General features: G+C 34.6%; 2 protein-coding genes and 1 long non-coding RNA gene across 4 annotated transcripts in view; all 3 read right to left on the reverse strand.

Moving 5' to 3' along the window:
- LOC136026906 (BRCA1-associated RING domain protein 1-like) overlaps nt 1-20,022 on the reverse strand; it is a 128,245-nt gene that overhangs the window by 31,567 nt on the left and 76,656 nt on the right. The window contains exons 1-2 of one of the 2 annotated variants that reach the window (XM_065703729.1): nt 6,755-6,894; nt 571-765 (exon numbers count right to left, since the gene is read on the reverse strand). The exons of the other annotated variant lie outside the window; for it this stretch is intronic. Of the exons in view, the coding sequence (XP_065559801.1) occupies nt 571-765; nt 6,755-6,855 (296 nt within the window). The 5' untranslated portion in view covers nt 6,856-6,894. Of the gene's footprint in view, nt 1-570; nt 766-6,754; nt 6,895-20,022 lie in introns of those variants that run through there. 2 annotated transcript variants of the gene reach the window in all.
- LOC136026755 (ionotropic receptor 21a-like) lies at nt 9,103-10,848 on the reverse strand. Its single transcript, XM_065703467.1, has one exon. It carries the CDS (start codon nt 10,845-10,847, stop codon nt 9,132-9,134), a length of 1,716 nt encoding a protein of 571 aa, XP_065559539.1. The 5' UTR covers nt 10,848; the 3' UTR covers nt 9,103-9,131.
- LOC136026905 (uncharacterized) overlaps nt 15,881-20,022 on the reverse strand; it is a 13,121-nt gene continuing 8,979 nt past the window's right edge. Inside the window, exon 2 of the long non-coding RNA XR_010617437.1 lies at nt 15,881-16,322. This is a non-coding gene — a long non-coding RNA (uncharacterized LOC136026905). The remainder of the gene's footprint in view (nt 16,323-20,022) is intronic.

Below are 20,022 nucleotides of genomic sequence, written 5' to 3' on the forward strand. Positions count from 1 at the left end.
AGTTCTTATTTTAATATGAAATAAGTTTAATTTTAATATGAATATGATTTATTTAATATGAAAGTTTGGTATTCTATTCAACTTCAACAAAAACAATTCAACAAAATCTACGACTTTTGTCCAGATTTTTTGCAAGTTACTTGCAAAGATGACTCTCTTGTATGTTGATGAAAAAATGTTATCATGTGTTTCAGTATGACATAAGTATCGATAATCCACTGATACCACTAAATATTTTATACCGGTAGAAGTATCAGTTAAATATTTTTATTTTTTAATATAAATCGTAAAAAAATTTAGTTAAAATTTTTTTAGCCACTTTACTGCCTGATATTTTGAACTCCTGAAACCTGTGTTATCTCCAATTTTTTATGGAACACACAGAAAGGGAGATCCCCACGCAATATTATATTAAAAGGATTCCTACTCCTACTAATAGTGCTGAGCCTAAAAATACAAATTGTGTTAGTGTTTTTGATTATGTCACGCCTTGAAGAAATCCTCCAACATATTCTAGAGTCAAAACCAAGGCTTGAACCTGGGTACACTTAGCTCCCAGGGTATACTTACGCGGATTTTTGTTGCATAGCTGTTTGAAATGCCTTGTAGCAGTTCACCACATTGGCAAGAACCTTGCATGGAATCTTATCTTTTCGAAACGAATGCAGTCCACATACTAAACAGTCTTCAACTGACCTGGCACATTCTTTACAGTAAACACAGTCACAACGCCCAAGCACATATGGCTCATCTGGGATTTTGTTGCTGGAATTCAGGAGAAAACAATTAGACTCAACGAAATTTACCAATTGAATCATAAATGATCTGTAGGAAATCTTATAAAACTACTAAAAGCCTGTTGTGGAGTTAAGCTGTCTGATGCCAAAGATCTGGTATTAACTCTATGAAAAAGTTCTTGGTAATTAACTGTAAGTAAGGAGCAATTCGGCCAAATAGTGACCAAAACTCAAAGCGATAACAATGATAACAATTAATATGTCAAAAGGATTGGCTTTTTATGCTGATACCAAATATATAAACTTCATTAAGTTGAGTATTACCCATCAAAAGCTAAGAGCCTGAAAAATTTACCTGATTTTCGAAAAAAGGGGGAAAACTCCAAAAAGTCTGGCAATCTCATTGAAAATACCTCATCAAATTCAGCGTATCAGAGAAACCTACTGTAAAGGTTTCAAGGCCTTAGCTACAGAAATACGAAAGTCTGATTTTTTTTTGCCAAAAGAAAGATCACAGATGTGTGTTAATTTTTTCGTTGCTTTTTTTCTCCCCAAGGGCAACTATATCAAATCAATGTTCCTAAAAGATTGGGAGGGGGTTCATTTGAATAGAGATTAAAAGTTTTAGTTCCCTTTCTAAGTAACCAAAAAGATAGGAGGGCAACTAACACCCTCCCATGATCCTTTTCTCCCCAAAAACATTGGTCAAAATTGTAAGATTGCCATTTGGTTATGAATAGATAAAGGGTTCAATAATTATGCCTCTGGAGATGACACGATCCCACAACCCCTGGAGAAAGGGCTGTTAGTTATGCAGTTCACCTGTTGCATACAAATAAATTAGTTATTGAGGGATAGACAGAATAATTTCAACGGGAGTTTTCTGCAGAGGGGATTTTCCACAAAGAGATGTTTTCCTTGGGGGGAAAATTTCCGAGGGCAAACACCCATGGAGGGGAGGGTGATTTCCCGGCTTAAATTAAAAAATGATTAGAAGTTAATTATAAAACAAGTTTTCTAAACTGAAAGTACGGAGCGGCATTAAAACATTAACCAAATAGAAATCCATCTATATACAAGGAGAGGCTGCTCCCTTCTCCCCTTCTGCTCTTTACTCTGAAGTTTGACTTTTTGTTAAAATTCAATCACTGATGTGGTTGCAAGGTAAACGCACTAACTGATGCCCTTTCTAATGATGTTACCTTAAATCACACTTGCCAGCAACAGTATGATACTGCAGTCACCAGTTAGTGCCAACTCATCAGGCATGCCCAAAACCAATTTGCCACGCCTTGCACATTTCCTTGGCAATTAATGATGAAAACTAATTGATGCCCTTTCTAATGTTGTTACCTTAAATCACACTTGCCAGCAACAGTATGATACTGCAGTCACCAATAAGTGCCAACTCATCAGGCATGTCCAAAACCAATTTACCACGCCTTGCACATTTCCTTGGCAATTAATGATGAAAACTAATTGATGCCCTTTCTAATGTTGTTATCTTAAATCACACTTGCCAGCAACAGTATGACACTGCAGTCACCAGTTAGCGCCAACTCATCAGGCATGTCCAAAACCAATTTGCCACGCCTTGCACATTTCCTTGGCAATTAATGATGAAAACTAATTGATGCCCTTTCTAATGTTGTTACCTTAAATCACACTTGCCAGCAACAGTATGATACTGCAGTCACCAATAAGTGCCAACTCATCAGGCATGTCTGAAACCCATTTGCCATACATTGCACATTTCCTTGTCATCTAGTGATGACAACTAATTGATACCCTTTCTAATGTTGTTACCTTAAAACACACTTGCCAGCAACAGTATGATATTCCAGTCACCAGTAAGTGCCAACTCATCAGGCATGTCTGAAACCCATTTGCCATGCCTTGCACATTTCCTTGTCATCTAGTGATGACAACTAATTGATACCCTTTCTAATGCTGTTACCTTAAAACACACTTGCCAGCAACAGTATGATACACCAGTCACCAGTAAGTGCCAACTCATCAGGCATGTCTGAAACCCATTTGCCATGCCTTGCACATTTCCTTGTCATCTAGTGATGACAACTAATTGATACCCTTTCTAATGTTGTTACCTTAAATCACACTTGCCAGCAACAGTATGATACTGTAGTCACCAGTTAGTGCCAACTGATCAGGTATGTCTGAAGCCCATTTGCCATTCCTTGTACATTTCCTTGTCAACTAATTGATGCCCTTTCTAATATTCTTACCTTGAATCACACTTGCCAGCAACAGTATGATACTGTAGTCACCAGTTAGTGCCAATTCATCAGACATGTCTGAAACCCATTTGTCATGCCTTGTACATTTCCTTGTCAACTAATGATTACATTGACTTGAGACTAGGAGAAGAAATTGTGGCCTGGTTCAATAAGTTTTTTATATTTGCAACTTGGTTGGAAAAGAATTTGCTACAAAGCCTTGTATTGGAATGTTTCTTTAAAATGTTGATTATGTCCTGTTGTTGTTGAAGAATAGTCCAATCGAAATGTTTGTGAGCCTTCCATAGAATTTTATAATCATGTCCCCTCTGTTACAGCAATACGTTAGTCTTGGAATTTCAATTTTCCAAGGCCTGGAGGGGGTAGGGGATGTTAGAGAGACCTTTGGTGCAATTTGCTGTATGCCTATGAACTGATTCTAAGTTAATTTGGATGACGATAAAATACCTAATTGCACTCCTCTTGGAATCTTTTTAAAGGCTGCAATTATTCTATGGTATTAGCATTGAGGTACTAGTTATAAAAATAGAGGGCAGGATGATTCAAGCAAATCTTAAAATCATTCAAAATATCATTACTTTTTTTAATTTGTTTTGAATTTCAAAAGACAGAAACTCCAAGGTAATAATACTGTAACTAAATTCCAATCTTCAACATGTTGAATATATCTTGTTAAGATAAATATTTGAAGGTATTTAAGGATTGAAATTTAGGGTTAAATAATTTTGGAAACCTAAATTTTTTTAACAGCTATGTTAGTGAATAAGGCTTTTAGTGGGTGAAAAAAGGTTTTTTTTTGTTTTATCCCCACTTTATTGACATAAAAAACAGCACCAGAACTACCTAAGATATAAAAAAAAAGTAATGAAAGCTCAAAGCAATGTGATTCCACATAATGTAGCTTTCAAATTTAGGAAACAGTAAAATTAAAACTTCTTCCTAAATTCCTGGAAATAATGCCTCTATTCAGGAATATACAGAAAGATTTGCTTGAGCAAGTAGATTCAGTAATGAAACCTCCAATTTTTAGGAAACTATAAGTCAATTATTGACTACCATAATTTTTTTAAGCACTCACAGTTTAAGTAAGCATATTTTCAACTATATTCCAATGTATATAAGAAGCTAAAATAACCAGATATGACAATACAGCACTGTCCATGGTAAAGGAAAATAATGCTTCAATGTATTGTTGTTGTTTTTTTTCCCAGAGGCACTTCATATGGAAGGAGTGGTCCTTTAAAAATCATAGGGGGTTATTCTATTGGAAATCAGAAGTTCTAGTGTCCTTCTTAAGAGCAAACATTTCCTGGAGGGTAACAAGCACCCCCCCCACTCCCACCACCCCTGAAGCAAAGGTTGTAAGTTATACAAGTGCCCATTATTAACATTTTTTATTATGAAAGAGGACATGCTTGATCCTAGACCAAGTTTCACCTGGAAGGTGAAACTTCAAGGAAATGTTGAGAGGGATACCAAACACAATGAAAACACACTATGGGCTTGCTGGTTGTCAAAGGGGAATATTTGCAATATCAAAGGAACCATCTAGGGAATTAAGTTGAAACTTTCAAGGTATATCGAGGAGGAATTGGAGGGCAACCAGCTGCTCCCCTCCTTCCCCTGCCCTTTTTAGGTGCCCTCTCTCATCTGCTCAAGCTAGTCAAAAGATTTTATAGCTATTCCACCAGGAACCCTATGCCCCCAGAGCCCTGGTAAATGTATTACTTTGACATTTTCTTTTTTTTATGAAGATAGGCTTTCAATAAACAATAATAATTCTTGACCTCTCAAAAGCATTGTATGGTTGCAAAAGAATTGAAGTCAGTTGTATGAATATTATTTACTATTATTTAAAAATGTGGATAACTGGAAAGAAAAATGAAAATTTGATTAATAGAAAAATGCAACATGTTACAGATTTTAAATTTCACTAATATCTTAAGTTTTGTATATGCTCTTGGGTTGTTATTTTGTATATGTATTGGGTTGTGTATTGGGCATTAGGTTTGAAGAGTGTTTTGAGCAGGATTGATGAAAATCATTTGAAGGTTCTCAATGTTTGACTTTTGAAGCATTTTGATCTTACAGGTTGCATTTATAGAGTAGCAAACTTGGAAAAAAATTATGGAAATTAATGATACTACTCTCCTTTTTTAATTATAGTGTTTCTTGCTTATGAGTTCTCTTCTAGACTGTTACTAGAAATATGGACTAGCCTAGATAATAACCTTGACACACTATCAGCACAGGGCCACTTTATCTTGAAGAAAATGAGGTAAAATTCTAGTTTATTGACTTGTGGCTATCTCAGAAAGGGGTTAGGTTAGGAAAATGAAACTTTCAGGGATGGGTCTACAGGCTAAAGTATATCCCAGGAAGGATTTTTGAAGAACTTACCTCTGCTCTTCTCCCTCTAGAGGATACTGATCTTGGTAATATTCTAGTTGAGTGACTTCTTGATATCTCAGAAAGGGGTTAGGTCAGGGAAATGAAACTTTCAGGGATGGGTCTACAAGCTAAAGTATACCTTGGGAAGGTATTTTTAAAGTATCCACTCCACTTCTTCTCCCTCTAGAGCCCTGAAATTTGCCAACATGACAGGTCTATGCCTATTGAAATCTTGACAAAACAACATTTTAACTTAATTTTTGGTTACCAGTTGCTTTTTCTCTGCCTTTAGTTCTGAAAATGCAATTCCTGTTATTTGAGTAGAATTCTGAGCCATATCAATGTTTTTTTTAGACATAAAAGGGGTGATATTATTATGATGCATAAGCTCCTGAATTATAACTCTCCATTAAACAAGTTATTTCAACTTGACCAGTCTGCCAGAACTAGTGGGCATAGTTGGAAACTATATCAGAAGAGAGCTGCCACTAGACTATGTAATAACTCCTTCACTTATAGAATAGTGAGTTTGTGGAATTCTCTCACCAAAAAAGCAGTCACTACCCCCAGTACTGCTGCCTTTGAAAGAGCCATTGATGGAGAATGGTCATCAAAGCCATGGTGAACTGAGTGGGATGCTGTTGAGACATTCAACCATCATCATTATTAACCAGCAATTCTACAGGATTTAATCTGGTAAAATTCTAGTTAATTGACTTCTTGCTATCTTAGAAAGGGTGTAGGTTAGGAATTCTTATTTTGCTAGACAATGTAATTTAAGGTAATAGGCTATATTAAAAACCTTATAAAATGAAATTGAGCAAAGTTGTGAAGCTGAAAACAATTTTGTTCTATTTCATTCAACCAGAAGATCTATTTTGCAAGATTTCACTTTTATAACACACATATTTTTGATGGTCATCAAAAGGTCAGGGCCCTCTAGATGGAGAAGGAGTGGAAGTAGATACTTCAAAATACCTTCCCAAGACATACTTTAGCCTGTAGACCCATCCCTGAAAGTTTCATTTTCCTAACCTAACCCATTTCTGAAATTGAAAGAAGTCACAGCTAGAATTTTACCAAACCTTGAGGAGGCCCAATTTGGGCTGCAGACTGCATCCATACCTGAAATTTGTGATTACCTAACTACATTTAAAGAAAGGTCTTATTCCAGGGTATATAAGCCAATCCCTAGCTTGGAAGAACTTTTCAATTAAATGTACCCAAATCTGTTGACATAAAACAGGAGAATTTCAAAAATTCTAGTCTAGCCTACAAATCAATCAAACCAAAAACAGTAGTCTAGGTGGCCAAGGCCTATGGTGTTAAAATTTAAGGCAGGCACCAAATAACCGTAATATAAATTACCATTTGTTGCATTTTATGAGGACTCGCAGCTCTTCAAATTTTGCTTGAGTATGTTTAAGATTGGAGTCAACAAAAGACTTAATTAATTCATTTCTAGACATTTTTCAGCATTTATTCAAAATCGCGCGGTACCTGTAAAACGCCATCTCTAAAAAGAATTGAGATTGCTTAGGTCTTGCTTATATTTTACTCTCAGTGAATCCCCGAATAGATGCTCAATACAAAGCGAAGGCTGTGATAGGACCGAGGAGACGTGCACGGTGGGTAGCCCGTCCAGGAGGGTACCAAATTCCGCTACCAAGGTGCTCAATTGCGATGAGCAAGACCGGGGGCTCACACGGATGGCGATATTTACCAAGCAGTCAACTATAGTCGATGCCAATTCACCTTTCCTATTATTTAGAAGTTTGGCTCGAGCTTTCCAGGCTGCCAAGAGCCTTCAACAAACTTATCAAAGTTGTTGATATAACACTTACTCTCCCAGTGACTTCTTTGATGAACTAGACATTGCTTAGCACCATGAAACATGTAAAAACATATGTAGCATGGCCTGTGATGACGAAAGCTTAGCCATCCACTTGTCAGGTAATACTGACAGGTTTACCTGTCATTGCTTGAAATAAAGACGAGGGGATTTGCTCTAATGAAGACGAGGTTATCGACCGTTTTTCTGTAAAAGAAAAAAGACATTATCCCTTGTTTAGCTTTTTTACCAATATATAATTCCGCTTATAATTCTTATTCTAGTTTGTTGAAATAGAGCTTCATGACAATTAAAAAAAAAAAAACAGAATTTTATTTGATATGCATAGCACTGAATATATATATATATATATATATATATATATATATATATATATATATATATATATATATATATATATATATATATATATATGTAATTATGTATACATATGTAAGTATGCATATGTATATGTTTTTTTTACCTTAAACAATGTATTTTACAATTGTAAAAAAGATGACAGAACCAATTGTTATCCAGCTTTCAGAGCAGAAGGTATTATTGTGGGACGGAAAATTAGACATTTTAGAGAGCTTTACGAAAACAAAATGGCCTGTTTTTGTTTGAAAGATTTGTATTTTGTTCAGATCATGTTAAAAATACGAATAATCTTCGAAAGTAGTCGTTGTCATTTTCAGTGATACTTGTCATGACAATTATAAAAAGTTCGAATTGTGGTTCAAACTAAAAGAAAAAAAAACAACAGAAAAAGAAGGAAAATGGAAATTTTCTTGTTTTAAATATTGAAATAAAATTAGCTGAGTTTAGCCCCTGTTTTGACTGATTCTGATTAATCTGTTAGTTTCTGTGACATGAAATCAAGACTGTAAATTGTGTCTTTTGTTACTAATGTCGAAGGGAAAAGTATATACATTGAAAAGAAAATATGTTTGCTACATTCTCAGTATTATTGCATGCTGAACTGAGTTATCTTAATATTATAAAATTAGCAACTGTGTCGTAGCAAAATGTGTCTTAGTTTGATTTCCCAAAGAACGCTAAACGGTCGCGAAATTTCTTGAAAAAGGTTAATGAAATTTCACGTCTTGTTATTTGTTTACTAATAAAACTATGAAAAAACTGTCAAACTTCAATTTTCAGTATTCTATTTGTATTTCGAACTAGGAGAAGTGGAACAAACAAAATGGAAACTCCAGTAAAAGATTGTTTCAATGCCTTTCATTTATCGATTTTCTAAATGATCATTTACCAGTGCGTTCTATAGAATATTTGATTCGTAATGTGTTTTGTGTATCACCATTGCCAGGTATTACCTTCTAAATTAGGCATTGGGGCTGGGTCTACTCCAAAATAAAGTGATAAAACATTTTGAACAAATAATTTTTTGATTTTTAACTTTTTAATGAATCTTATTATATCACAAAAATTTTATTTAAGAGTAGATTATAGTAGATAAAATTTTATTTAAGAGTAGATGCATACATACATATATATATATATATATATATATATATATATATATATATATATATATATATATATATATATATATATATATATATATATATATATATATATATATATATATATATATATATATATATATATATATATATATATATATATATATATATATATGTATATATATATATATATATGCATATATAAGGACTTGTTCAAGGATATTTAGATAAATTTAAAGAAATGAGACCTTAAATGTGTTTGAGAATAATTTTTTCTAAGGTATTTACTTTTTTCGTTGTTTCGTTGTTTTAGTGGAAAACTAACAAAGAAATAAGACTCAATGTAGTACTTTATTTTCTAAAAAGCCCACATTATAAACATAACTATTTAAGTTCTAACGTGTTAAATGTGCACGTTCTTGATATTGAATCAAGAAGTGGATTTTAGGCCAAAAACGGCTTCAATTAGAAATCCGACAGCTGCTAAAGAAAGACCACCAACCAGTGCTATAAAAGCACTTTGTATATCGTCCAGCTCAATTGTCACATAGCCATCTTTATTGTCTGGATTTATCCTCATTGATGGGCGTTGAAGCCTGTTCCACCAATAGCGAACTAGGCCTTGTTGACGTAATCTGATAGCAGTTTCAGTAAAAGCCCATTTTAGGAGTGATTTTTTGGGTTGGTATGAAGTTATGTGAACTGTAGTTAAGCATTCTTTTGCATATCGAAGCTTTGGCTGATTGTACTCATCAAGAAATTCATTCATAACCATATAGGATCCTCTATTCCTGCTCTGTATAAAAGCAGCCCTCCTAGATATAACTTCTAAAGCTGAATCTGTAATGTTGTTGTTATACTCTGCCCGTTCAAAAACTCGACGTATGTGTTTGTCAGCTGACTCATTATAGCCTTTATATAAGCCACGAAAGCCGTTTAAATAGAATTTCAAGCCACTCTTATCAAGATCAGCAAATGTGTCAATTGGAGGTGATTCAGAAGGCTCTGAAAGGTATGAAATCAAGCTTGCTTTATAGCTAACTGCTATAAAGAAGCAGGTAACCCAGAGAGCAACAAAGACCACTCGAACAGAATTTGTTGACCTATAGTCTTGGCTTGGCATGCCAACTATTGCACTATAGCTACGGAACATTGACATTGACAAAGACTTAAGCTCTCCAGGATTTCTTCCAATCACAGTCTTATATATTAAAGCACAGAAGAAAAAGACCAGCCCAGAACTGATTACCAAGAGTGCAGTAGCAATCCAAGTCTCTGCAGTGAATGGCTGTATTATTACAAGAATTCTAGGAAGATGTTTTACAGTAGGAACAACAAGACCCATACAGTCATCAACATGAGGGTAGTTGGGCTGCATTATACTCACATATGATTCTACTAGGAAAAAATTTGCAAACCCTATATCCTTTTCTCCTCGTATGAGCTCTCCAGTGAGTCCACTAAATTTCCGAGAGTCATTCACTTCCACACCCCATTTTTCTCCTTTTGGAGGTTCGCTAATATCAATCTCCATACCTAAAGAATGGGCATAAGCGTTCATTGTTTCCACATCTGGTCCGAAGTATGTGCCATTTTCACTTTTAAAAATGTTTGGCGGAAGTTCGAATGTGCCAGCTCTTAGTTTTGAGCCAGAAAGGGTTTTAAGCGGGTTCTTGTCTCGATCTGCTTTTGTATATATAGGGTGGAATTTTCCTTCTCCTTGGAGATTTATCTTCATATGATTCCAACCAAGTACTTTCTTTTGAAGGTCAGTGCTAATTACAATTACATTTCTTATTGGGAAGATAATAGCTTCAATTTCGGGTAAAAGGCTTGTATCTCCAAAGACAAAAAGCTTTAACTCAGAATGATATAATGAAATATTCTTTAGTATTTCAATTCTCTCGATTCGGTTTTCTATGGCTATAAAAACCGCGTTGCAATCACTTTGAAATGCTTTTTCGTCATAAGATGTACTGATTAGTGCTAAGCTTTTAATAAACTTGAAAATTTTAGTTGGATTCCCAATACAATGAGTGCACGGTTCGCGTTCCAGCATAAAGTTTACACGTTCTGCCAAAGACTTTATTCTTGGGGAATTATATGCGTCAACTATGACCAGCCAAAGCAAAAGGATTATTTTCATCTTTCACTTTAAAAAATCAACAAGATACTAACTCTCTTTTCCGAGCTATTTTGAGTTATATACCTATAGTGCTAATCCATAAATATTTTAAAAACGCATTAAAGCAAACAACACTCTCCAGGTGTCCGTTTAAAAATTCTCTCACATTTCCACTTATGTGGCTATCACGTGATAATAAAACTTTAATGAGATGAAACCTTCGCGTGAAAGAAGAATGGTTTGTTATTTTAACATGATGATATTTCCGCAGGGAAATCTTAAGTCTATCCAGGCACGTACAAGAGAATTAATTTCAAGATGAGGGGGTTGGTAACCTCCTGAGTTTACCATCGACTGAAGCGAATAAAAGAAATGTACGAAGAGCAATTTTTTCAAACTCCTTTTTCTTATGCATATGAAAATTAAAGGGTAAAAATTTGAAAATAAAGATTGTTGTTGTTATACAATCCATTAAAGATCATTATTTGGACCAAAGGCATAAAATACTCATTATATATTTGAATTGAACGTGAAATTTCAGAAAATTACAAGAATAAACTAGGACTAGGAAATTAATAGAAGAAAGTGAATTATTTATGAATATATCTAACACTAAAAAAAATATTTGTCTGTGAAGTATATGATTGATTTTTCATAGCAGTCTATTATACTTTTAAAATTTTAAGCCATGAAATTTACCATCAGAATAATGAGGCATTGTGGCTCAAACAGAAACGAAACTCAGTCTTCAATAGATTGTCCAAGATAGTCCAAGGGTACATCGAAGATTTTTATTCGTTTTTTTTCGGGGAGTTTTCTACAAGAAAAACTATGCAACATGCAGTAGGAAAAATATGTTCAGGGTGGTGGTTCAAAAACCGGTACCTCCCTCCCCTTGATAGTCATACATCTGTTGAAAGAAAGTACCAGGTACATAACTAACACACTCCTGTGTTTAATCCTTAGGTTTATCATAGCAGTGGCAGCAGTGCAGTAGTTCTTGGCTTGGATACGGGGGGATCTGCCCCCCCAGTTTTTCTGATATTAAATTCCTTTTATTTTATATTTTTTTACACCTTTCTCCCGGACCTTTTCTCCCGGAGTATGAGGCCTAAAACTGCTACTGCATCCTAGGTTTAATGCCATTAGTATGCAGATGTCCGCATTGTGCTGCTTAGCTTTTTTTTATCTAGTATGGTAGTTCCCGTTAGGCGCTGTCTTTATTATGGCCATTTCAGGTTAAGTCGGCCGTATGAAACATGGGTTAAATAGCTTATAACACCTCTGAATTCTTTTTTGTAATGAATTGAGAACTGAGTAGTAATGTCCATCAGATCTGGAAAAAAACATCAGATCTGGATAATAACTTTGATAATTTGGATCATAACTAAAAGTAGGTAATAATTTTGGTATATTTTAATTGTGATAGATAGTGGTACCTATAACCGATTAACTCACAACAATTAGTAATGATTTGGATGATGAGTAAGCAACTCGAAGGCCAAATTTAGATGATAGACTCTCGAATTTTAGTGATTAACACTTTTTATCACTGCTGCTGCTGCTAACAAATCAAAGCGTCACCAAGCTGTTTGAGGCCAACACAGCCATGCACACTCCTTCTAGCCCTTTAATAATTGAGAATAAATTAAATAATACCTGGGATAATTAGTGATTAGCATAAGCAATTGGCAATAATCACTTATTAATTTCAAGACCAGTATACAAAGACCAAATTGTAATGATAAGACCCCCCCCTCCCCCAATTAAGTGAATAAAATTGAACCGCTTAATAATTGGTAATAAATCTATATATATAAAAATAAGTTGTCTGTGTGTGTGTGTGTGTGTGTGTCGAGTGACGTCATGTTTGTGTGTCAACTGATGTCATGTTTGTTGATTGAAGAAATTACACACCGGGACATCGGGACACAAATGACGACCGGGACACCGGGACATCTATATATATAAAAATAAGTTGTCTGTGTGTCTGTATGTCGAGTGACGTCATGTTTGTGTGTCGACTGACGTCATGTTTGTTGATTGACGAAATTACACACCGGGACACAAATGACGATCGGGACACCGGGACATAGGGAATATAAATGACGACCGGGACACTCAAAGAGAAAGCGACCGGGACAAAAGGAATGTTCGATTAGCAATCACCATCAACAAAGCACCGGGACACAAATGACGACCGGGACACGGGGAATATAAATGACGACCTGGACATTCAAAGAGAAATTACTGACCGGGACACCGGAACACAAATGACGACCGGGCAAAAATGACGACCGGAGCACCGGGACACAGGGAATATAAATGACGACCACGAAACTCAAAGAGAAATTACAGACTGGGACACCGGGACACAAATGACGACCGGGACACAGGGAAACAACAACAACGGGGACGCCGGGAGGCACAGAGGGATACATAAATGACGACAGGGATACAGGGAATGTTCGATTAGCAATCACCATCAACAAAGCTCAAGGGCAATCATTAGAATAATGAGGTATAGATCTGAATACAGATTGTTTTTCCCATGGACAATTATATGTTGCATGTTCAAGAGTTGGTAAGCCTGACAATCTATTTATATGCACAGAGAATGGGACAGCCAAGAATGTTGTACATTCGCAAGTTTTACGTAGTTAAAAATATATATATATATCTATCTATATTCATAGGTGGGACACAGGGACACAACTACAATGGCGTGTAACTAATATGGCGCGTAACGACTTGCGCGCGCGGGGGGCTTGGGGGGGGGGGGGCGCGAAGTGCCTCCCCAACAGCTAGTACCATAATAATAATTACAATAATTAATTACAGCTCCAATTACTAATTATTATTGGTGAAAATTATTTGTAGCAACTGGTACGGTTCCGCAACCCTTTAAACATTCAATATTATTGTGTAAACAATCGCAAGGCCAATTTAGGGTGGGCAAGGTTAGGAAGCTTAGTGACCGAACAATCATCATGCTTTTAGAACTGTTGAGAAAGCTTCTTGTCCCAATTAAACGGCCCTTGTGTTCAAGAAACCGTTTTAAGAAATTGGAACAAAATGTTAAACTTCAGCATAAAGAACCAGGCGTTGAGGGAGAAACCAACCTAAAATGAGAAATAATTGCTGATCGTTTTAAATTTCAATGTTGCTCCTTACTTTCAGTTGCAAAACTTTTATTTTAAAATTAATTTTTGATCGTTTTCAAGTAATGCCGAGAAAATCCTGTTTTTTCCATAGAAAATTCCCTATCCCTGCAAAAGCTTCTGAAAGTAAAGTTCCTCCCGTGTAATATACCCCCATTAGCCCAAGGAAAAATCCTCTCCTCCCAACAATCCCATGCTCGATAACAATCCCCCAGGAAAATTTTATACAGGAATTCCGCCTTAAAATTCTACTTCGCATACTATCATTTGAAAAAGACCGTTTTATTTGTAAGACAAATAAAAGGAATTTCGTATAAGAATTCTGGAAAATTCCTCCAGTGTAAAATTTTTCATGGAAAGTTTACCCTCTGAGACTTTCCACTAAAAATTTTCACTATGGGATATACCCTCAAGCAGAAAATTCCCTCCCCAAAGTGTATATAAACTTCCTAATAGTAAATACTATACGTAACCAATGGGTAAATTTTGTAGCTTGCAGACCTTTCCCCAGAGGATGTGGGGGGAGGGGATGATTTTATCCTCAATGGTATAGTCATTGACCTTTCAACTAAATTGAACAAAATGGCTATTTTAATATTCTTATTGGACGACTTTGGGAAAAAAGGGGCGTGGGAATGGACTAGCTTCTCTCCAGCCTTTTTGGTCACTTAAAGAGGGCACTAGAACTCCTGATTTCCGATAAAATGAGCCCTCTCTCCATCTTTTATGATCACTGATTCAATACTATCATCCCGGGAAAAAGTAAATAGAGACGCATCCGTGATCTTTCTTCTGGCAAAAACTGCCAAATTCCCGATTTTGCATGTAGGAGCTTGAAACGTTTGCAGTAGGGTTTTCTGATATGCAGAACCTGGTGGTGTGTTTTTTTTTTATTAAGATCAATAAACGTTTTGGGGGTGTTCCCCCTCTCTTCAAAAATTGGGCAAATTTTCTCAGGCTCGTAAAGTTTGATGGTAACATTAAAGTTAATGAACTATATTTATTTTGAGTCACCATAAAAATTTGATTCTTTGACGTATCTGTAAGTTATCAAAATTAGAGTTTTTAAAGTTATGGTTACTATTGAGCTGTGTCGCTCCTTTTTAACAGTTCTTTACCACAAACTGTTTGACAGTAATAGTTTCAGAAAACCATTAAACAATTACAAGAAGAATTTGCGATGAGATGCATAATAGTTCTCTAGCAAAGGCCGGTGATGCCGGAATAGCAGAATTGCCACCTGGTGAGAAATATAATCCATATATTTTAGGAATTTTTCGGTTAATTTAGTGAGTTTTTTCAATAATCTAGTGATTTATGTACCGATTTAGTGTTTATTTTGTTTAGGTAACATAAGACATTCCTAAAAATAGCGAAAAATCACTAGGGGTGGCAATCCTGCCGGTAACAAAGTGCCACAACAAATAAAGTTGGATCTGGGTAAATGACCATAAAATCTAGGCGGGTATTTGGAGCATGTCAAAAAACTCTTGGGGTATTCCATTAAATTAAGAAGTTAGGATTTTGCTCGTGAAGATACTGAAAAACAAAAAATTTCACCTGAGTTGAGGTATCAGTACTTTAAGAATAGCAACAAAGCAAAAAATAGCAACAAGTGCCACGGCAAATAAGGTTGGATTCGGATAAATGACCATTAAAGCTGGACGGGTATATAGAGCATGTCAAAATACTCTTGGGGTATTCCATTAAACTAAGAAATTAGGATTTTGCTCGTGTAAATACTAAAAAACGCAAAATTTCACCTGAGTTGAGGTATCAGTACTTTAAAAATAGCAACAAAGCGCTTGGTCCACTTTAAAACTAAACTCTCTGTATTTTTATTAGTTATTTTTTTAATAACACTAAAACTCAAAAAAATATTCCAAAATCAAATTAAAAATCACAAGTTGTTTATGTTCCGACAAAATGTTCATCACAAAAATAGCTACGTACAAAAATATAATAAAAACAAAAAAGGCAGTATTTGTCATCGGTTTTTTGAAATATCCTATGTTGTCTCTCTCTCTCTCTCTAGATTTCTCTCTCTCTCTAGAAGATCAAACTTTTCCTAAGTAATAAAGGGTTGCATAAATTGCAGTCCAACAAAGTACCACTAGCAGAGAAGCCATAAATAAAACACTTTTAGTATTATTCCATCCATAGAAGTCCATTTCAGCTTTTCTATAAGCTGGATCTTTGCTTGACAAGGAGACTGCACGAAATCCAGCATCTTGACTGCACCGTATATCACTGCACTGACATTTCTGTGATTCAGACATGTTAATTACTAAAGCTGTAGTTTGATTCCCTGAGAGCTCTGCCATTATAGGTATGCCTAAAATAATCATGGGTTTAATAAACATACTGTAAACTTGTTTTACGCCTCTAAACTCGTGTTTTAATTGGTGAAGTGGCTTGTCTTAAATAGCTAATAGCCGTAATAAGGATTCTTCGTTTCTAGGTAATAACGCGAATAACGCTAATAACACAAAAGTATCCCTTTGCATTTTTCTTTACTCATCTTAGTATTAAAGTAATATCCTAGTTATAAGTTCAGAATTACTATTAGTTTGAAGGAAGGAAAAAAATTCCTCTTCTAATCTTCACATATAAAAGTTAAGAGGAGACGAAATCTGCAGTTTATAAGATGTAGAATTTTAATGATCTTTATTGCATCAACTAAGACGAGGCTTAAAGCAAATATCTTCTTAGTTGTAAAATATCTGGAATACTAAACATAATAAAATTTAATTTAAATACAAAATTTCGACTATTTGAAATTGAAAAAACAAAGAAAATCCTGACAAAGGGAATGCGTGAAAATTTAATTAAAAATAAAATTTGAAAGAAAATTTCAATTCTAATGAAATGAAAATGAATACGAAAAACGAATGCTGACCATGGTTATTGTATTCTGAATTTTATTTTCTCGCTAATCCAGATAAAGTTATGTTGCAAAGTAAATAAAACATATACTTCATTTGTGATGAAAGAAGCAAAAACAGTTTATTTAACCTTAGACATAAATTTGGCATTACGTTTTTCGTTCAAGATTTTTAAGTAAAAAAAGAAGAGAGTTTCGGTACAAATAAGTAACGCAAGAATTTAGTTCTGGTAGGAGTTTTGTGAATTTTCTGATAAGAATTTGTATTTATTACAAAAAAAAAGAAAAAAAGACCGTCTGTTATACGGTCTTTTAAATAAATTTAAATAAAAATTCAAATAAATAAATCTCTAGCTCTATTAGGTAATTTGTGGGATTTTTTCTCGTTTGAGTTAAAATCTACGAATAAGTGAAAATTTTCAAAACAGTAAAAAAAAAAACGTAAGAACATCGTGGAAATTATGTCCCAAGACTATTAAAAATTACAGAGAGGGGTTGGTGTCAAGGAGTCCAAACATGATCGGAAAAAAATAAAATTCATTTTTGCCTTTTCTGACAACAAAAAGGTTTAGGCGATTGATTAACATAGGATTTATAAAACTATAAATAAATTCTCATTGAATGCCAAAATCTTTTGGTATCAGAAAAGACGAAATCAAGCACCATAAAACCCTGTCCAATTCAGCTTCTATCTTATTTCCTGACTGGAGGTTTGAAAAAAGCACCTCATAATGTGAAGACGCAATTTTTATCAATTGAACAAATGAGATATAAAAAATTAATTTAATTTCAACAACAGAAAAAGAAACACTTAATTGGTTTAATTTATCAAACTCGCTATGAATTTAAACTATAGGAAATGACTATATTTGTCACATTGCATGCTAAATATTGCTAATTTAGCTCCTCCAGTTAGTTTTTCCAGGAACTAACTGGTTAGAATTTTTGTTAGCCTGGGTTTTAGTAGAAGGAAAAAATAAAATCTTTGAATCTTGCGCTGTTCTTGCAAAGAGGAGATAAATAGCCAAAATGGTGGATTTTGTCATATAGTTGGCAAACAGCCAATAGTTCTCAACTTTAACTTTTCAAGGGTGGCTTATCTCACCAGCAAATCGAAATGTGGCCAAATCATTCATGCAAAGTATCTGATCTTGCAGTTTATAGATTTTTTTTCAGCTCTACATCGTTGGTTTTCTGATTTATTTGACTGTTTTGCTGCCTTATTTACTTACCTCTCATATTCCCCTATTTTTAGGAAAGTAAATAAAGAAAATAATTTTCAAATAACGAAAATATTCATTTATTTTCTTTATTTTAAACTAAATACTTTTTAAATTAATAATCTGAAATCTATAAGAATAAATTATTAAGTATTATATAGTATAAAACTATTTAAAAATAATTATAAATTTTATTTATAAATACAAGGGAGTAAACATATAAATATAAGAAAATTAGACCCACATTACAAGCACAATTTTACATCAAGTCAAATCTACTCGACTGACACGGTATAGCCGAATAATTGTCTACTTATATCTGGGATTTGACATTGGAATTCCAAGTAAATGGACCAGGGGTGTGGCATACTTTTCCCATGTATGGCTTTCCTGTGAAGGGTTATGTCATATTCCATTTAGATAGAGGTAAGCGTTTGTCGGTTGGGGGACCACGTTTTAGGAGAAGGGGGAAGAACAGCTTCTATCCACTTTAATATTAACTTTTACATAGCTGTATACTGGGATTTGGTCATCAGGTGCCGCCGTGTAGAAGGTAGGCTACTTATTGAAGATAATAGGGCTTCTTTGTATTTTTTTTTCTTTTGTCTTCCGATTGCTTCGTATAGAATAGGATGGTCGTGGATATATGAGAGGGATCATTCAATTTGAAAAAAAAGTTCTGGTGCTCTTCTTAAGAGTCAAAAGTAATTGAATTCAAGTATTATGCAAAATTTCACAAAAACTGCATTTTTTAGTGTTTTCGTATTTTACTTTCTGGTAAATTTGGATACACGGATTTTGGTTACATTTACATTTTGCTACCCGTTTCAGATTTACCTGTATCATTTTTTTTTTGCACATGGTTCTAAAGTTTTGAAACTGATAATCTGGTTATAATTATACGTTCTTTGGGTTATATTTTCACGCTGAATTGATTAGTAAAATCTATTGCTCTATCTTTTGTCGATTGACTAAGTTAAAAAGGAAGCCGCCCCTAGCCAATTGAATTGGACGCTGGACTAGCAATCCTATTGTTCTTCAGGAGGCTAGTTCAAATCCTGTTCTTGCCAAAACCTAAATCTTGGCTTGATTGGTGTGACTGCAAATTCAGGAACCTGGGGTGCCAAGGCAATGGGCCTTTGAGGCTTGAGCCTTGAACCAGTTGGGTCCACCCCACCATTAAGTAAGTAAACCAATTCAAAAGGAAGGAAGCTTAGCATATATTGAAACATCATCATACTTCTATTTCAGTTTCTATTTTTATTGTTTTAGCTTTCAATTTTACCGCTACAACCTCAAGAGAAGTAATGTTAAACTGCTTATGCCAAATTATGAGGTTTTGTTTTAATCCCGAGAAAAAGAACTCAAAACATTTTTTTGGCTCTGTAAAATTTTAACTGTTTTATTTGTCCCCCTACAAAACTAATTTAAGAGGATGGACTAGCCAAAATTTTGGAGTATCCATATCTAGGTAACTGCTGTTAATATGCGTTAAAACGCTTTACAATCTACCAATTTCGGTTTTAAGACCTTGATTTTAAGCATACTAATTTAAAGAGCAAAGTATCAAACAGTTCGTGGTAACGAACTGTAGTAAGGAGCGACCCGGCTCAATAGTAAACGAAACTCTAAAAAACGGAATTTCGATGCTAAAAGATATATCAAAAGAATCGGATTTTTATGCTGATTTTAAATATATAAGTTTCATCAAATTTAGTCTTTGTCATCAAAAGTTACGAGCCTGAGAAAATTTGCCTTATTTTGGAAAATAGGGGGTAACACCCCCTAAGAGTCATAGGATCTTAACGAAAATCACACCATCGCATTCAGCGTATCAGAGAACCCTATTGTAGAAGTTTCGAGCTCCTATCTTCAAAAATGTGGAATTTCGTATTTTTTGCCAGAAGACAAATCACGGGTGCGTGTTTATT

The sequence above is a fragment of the Artemia franciscana genome, chromosome 5 (genome assembly GCF_032884065.1).
Source record: "Artemia franciscana chromosome 5, ASM3288406v1, whole genome shotgun sequence".
NCBI classification, from domain to species: Eukaryota; Metazoa; Arthropoda; class Branchiopoda; order Anostraca; family Artemiidae; genus Artemia; species Artemia franciscana.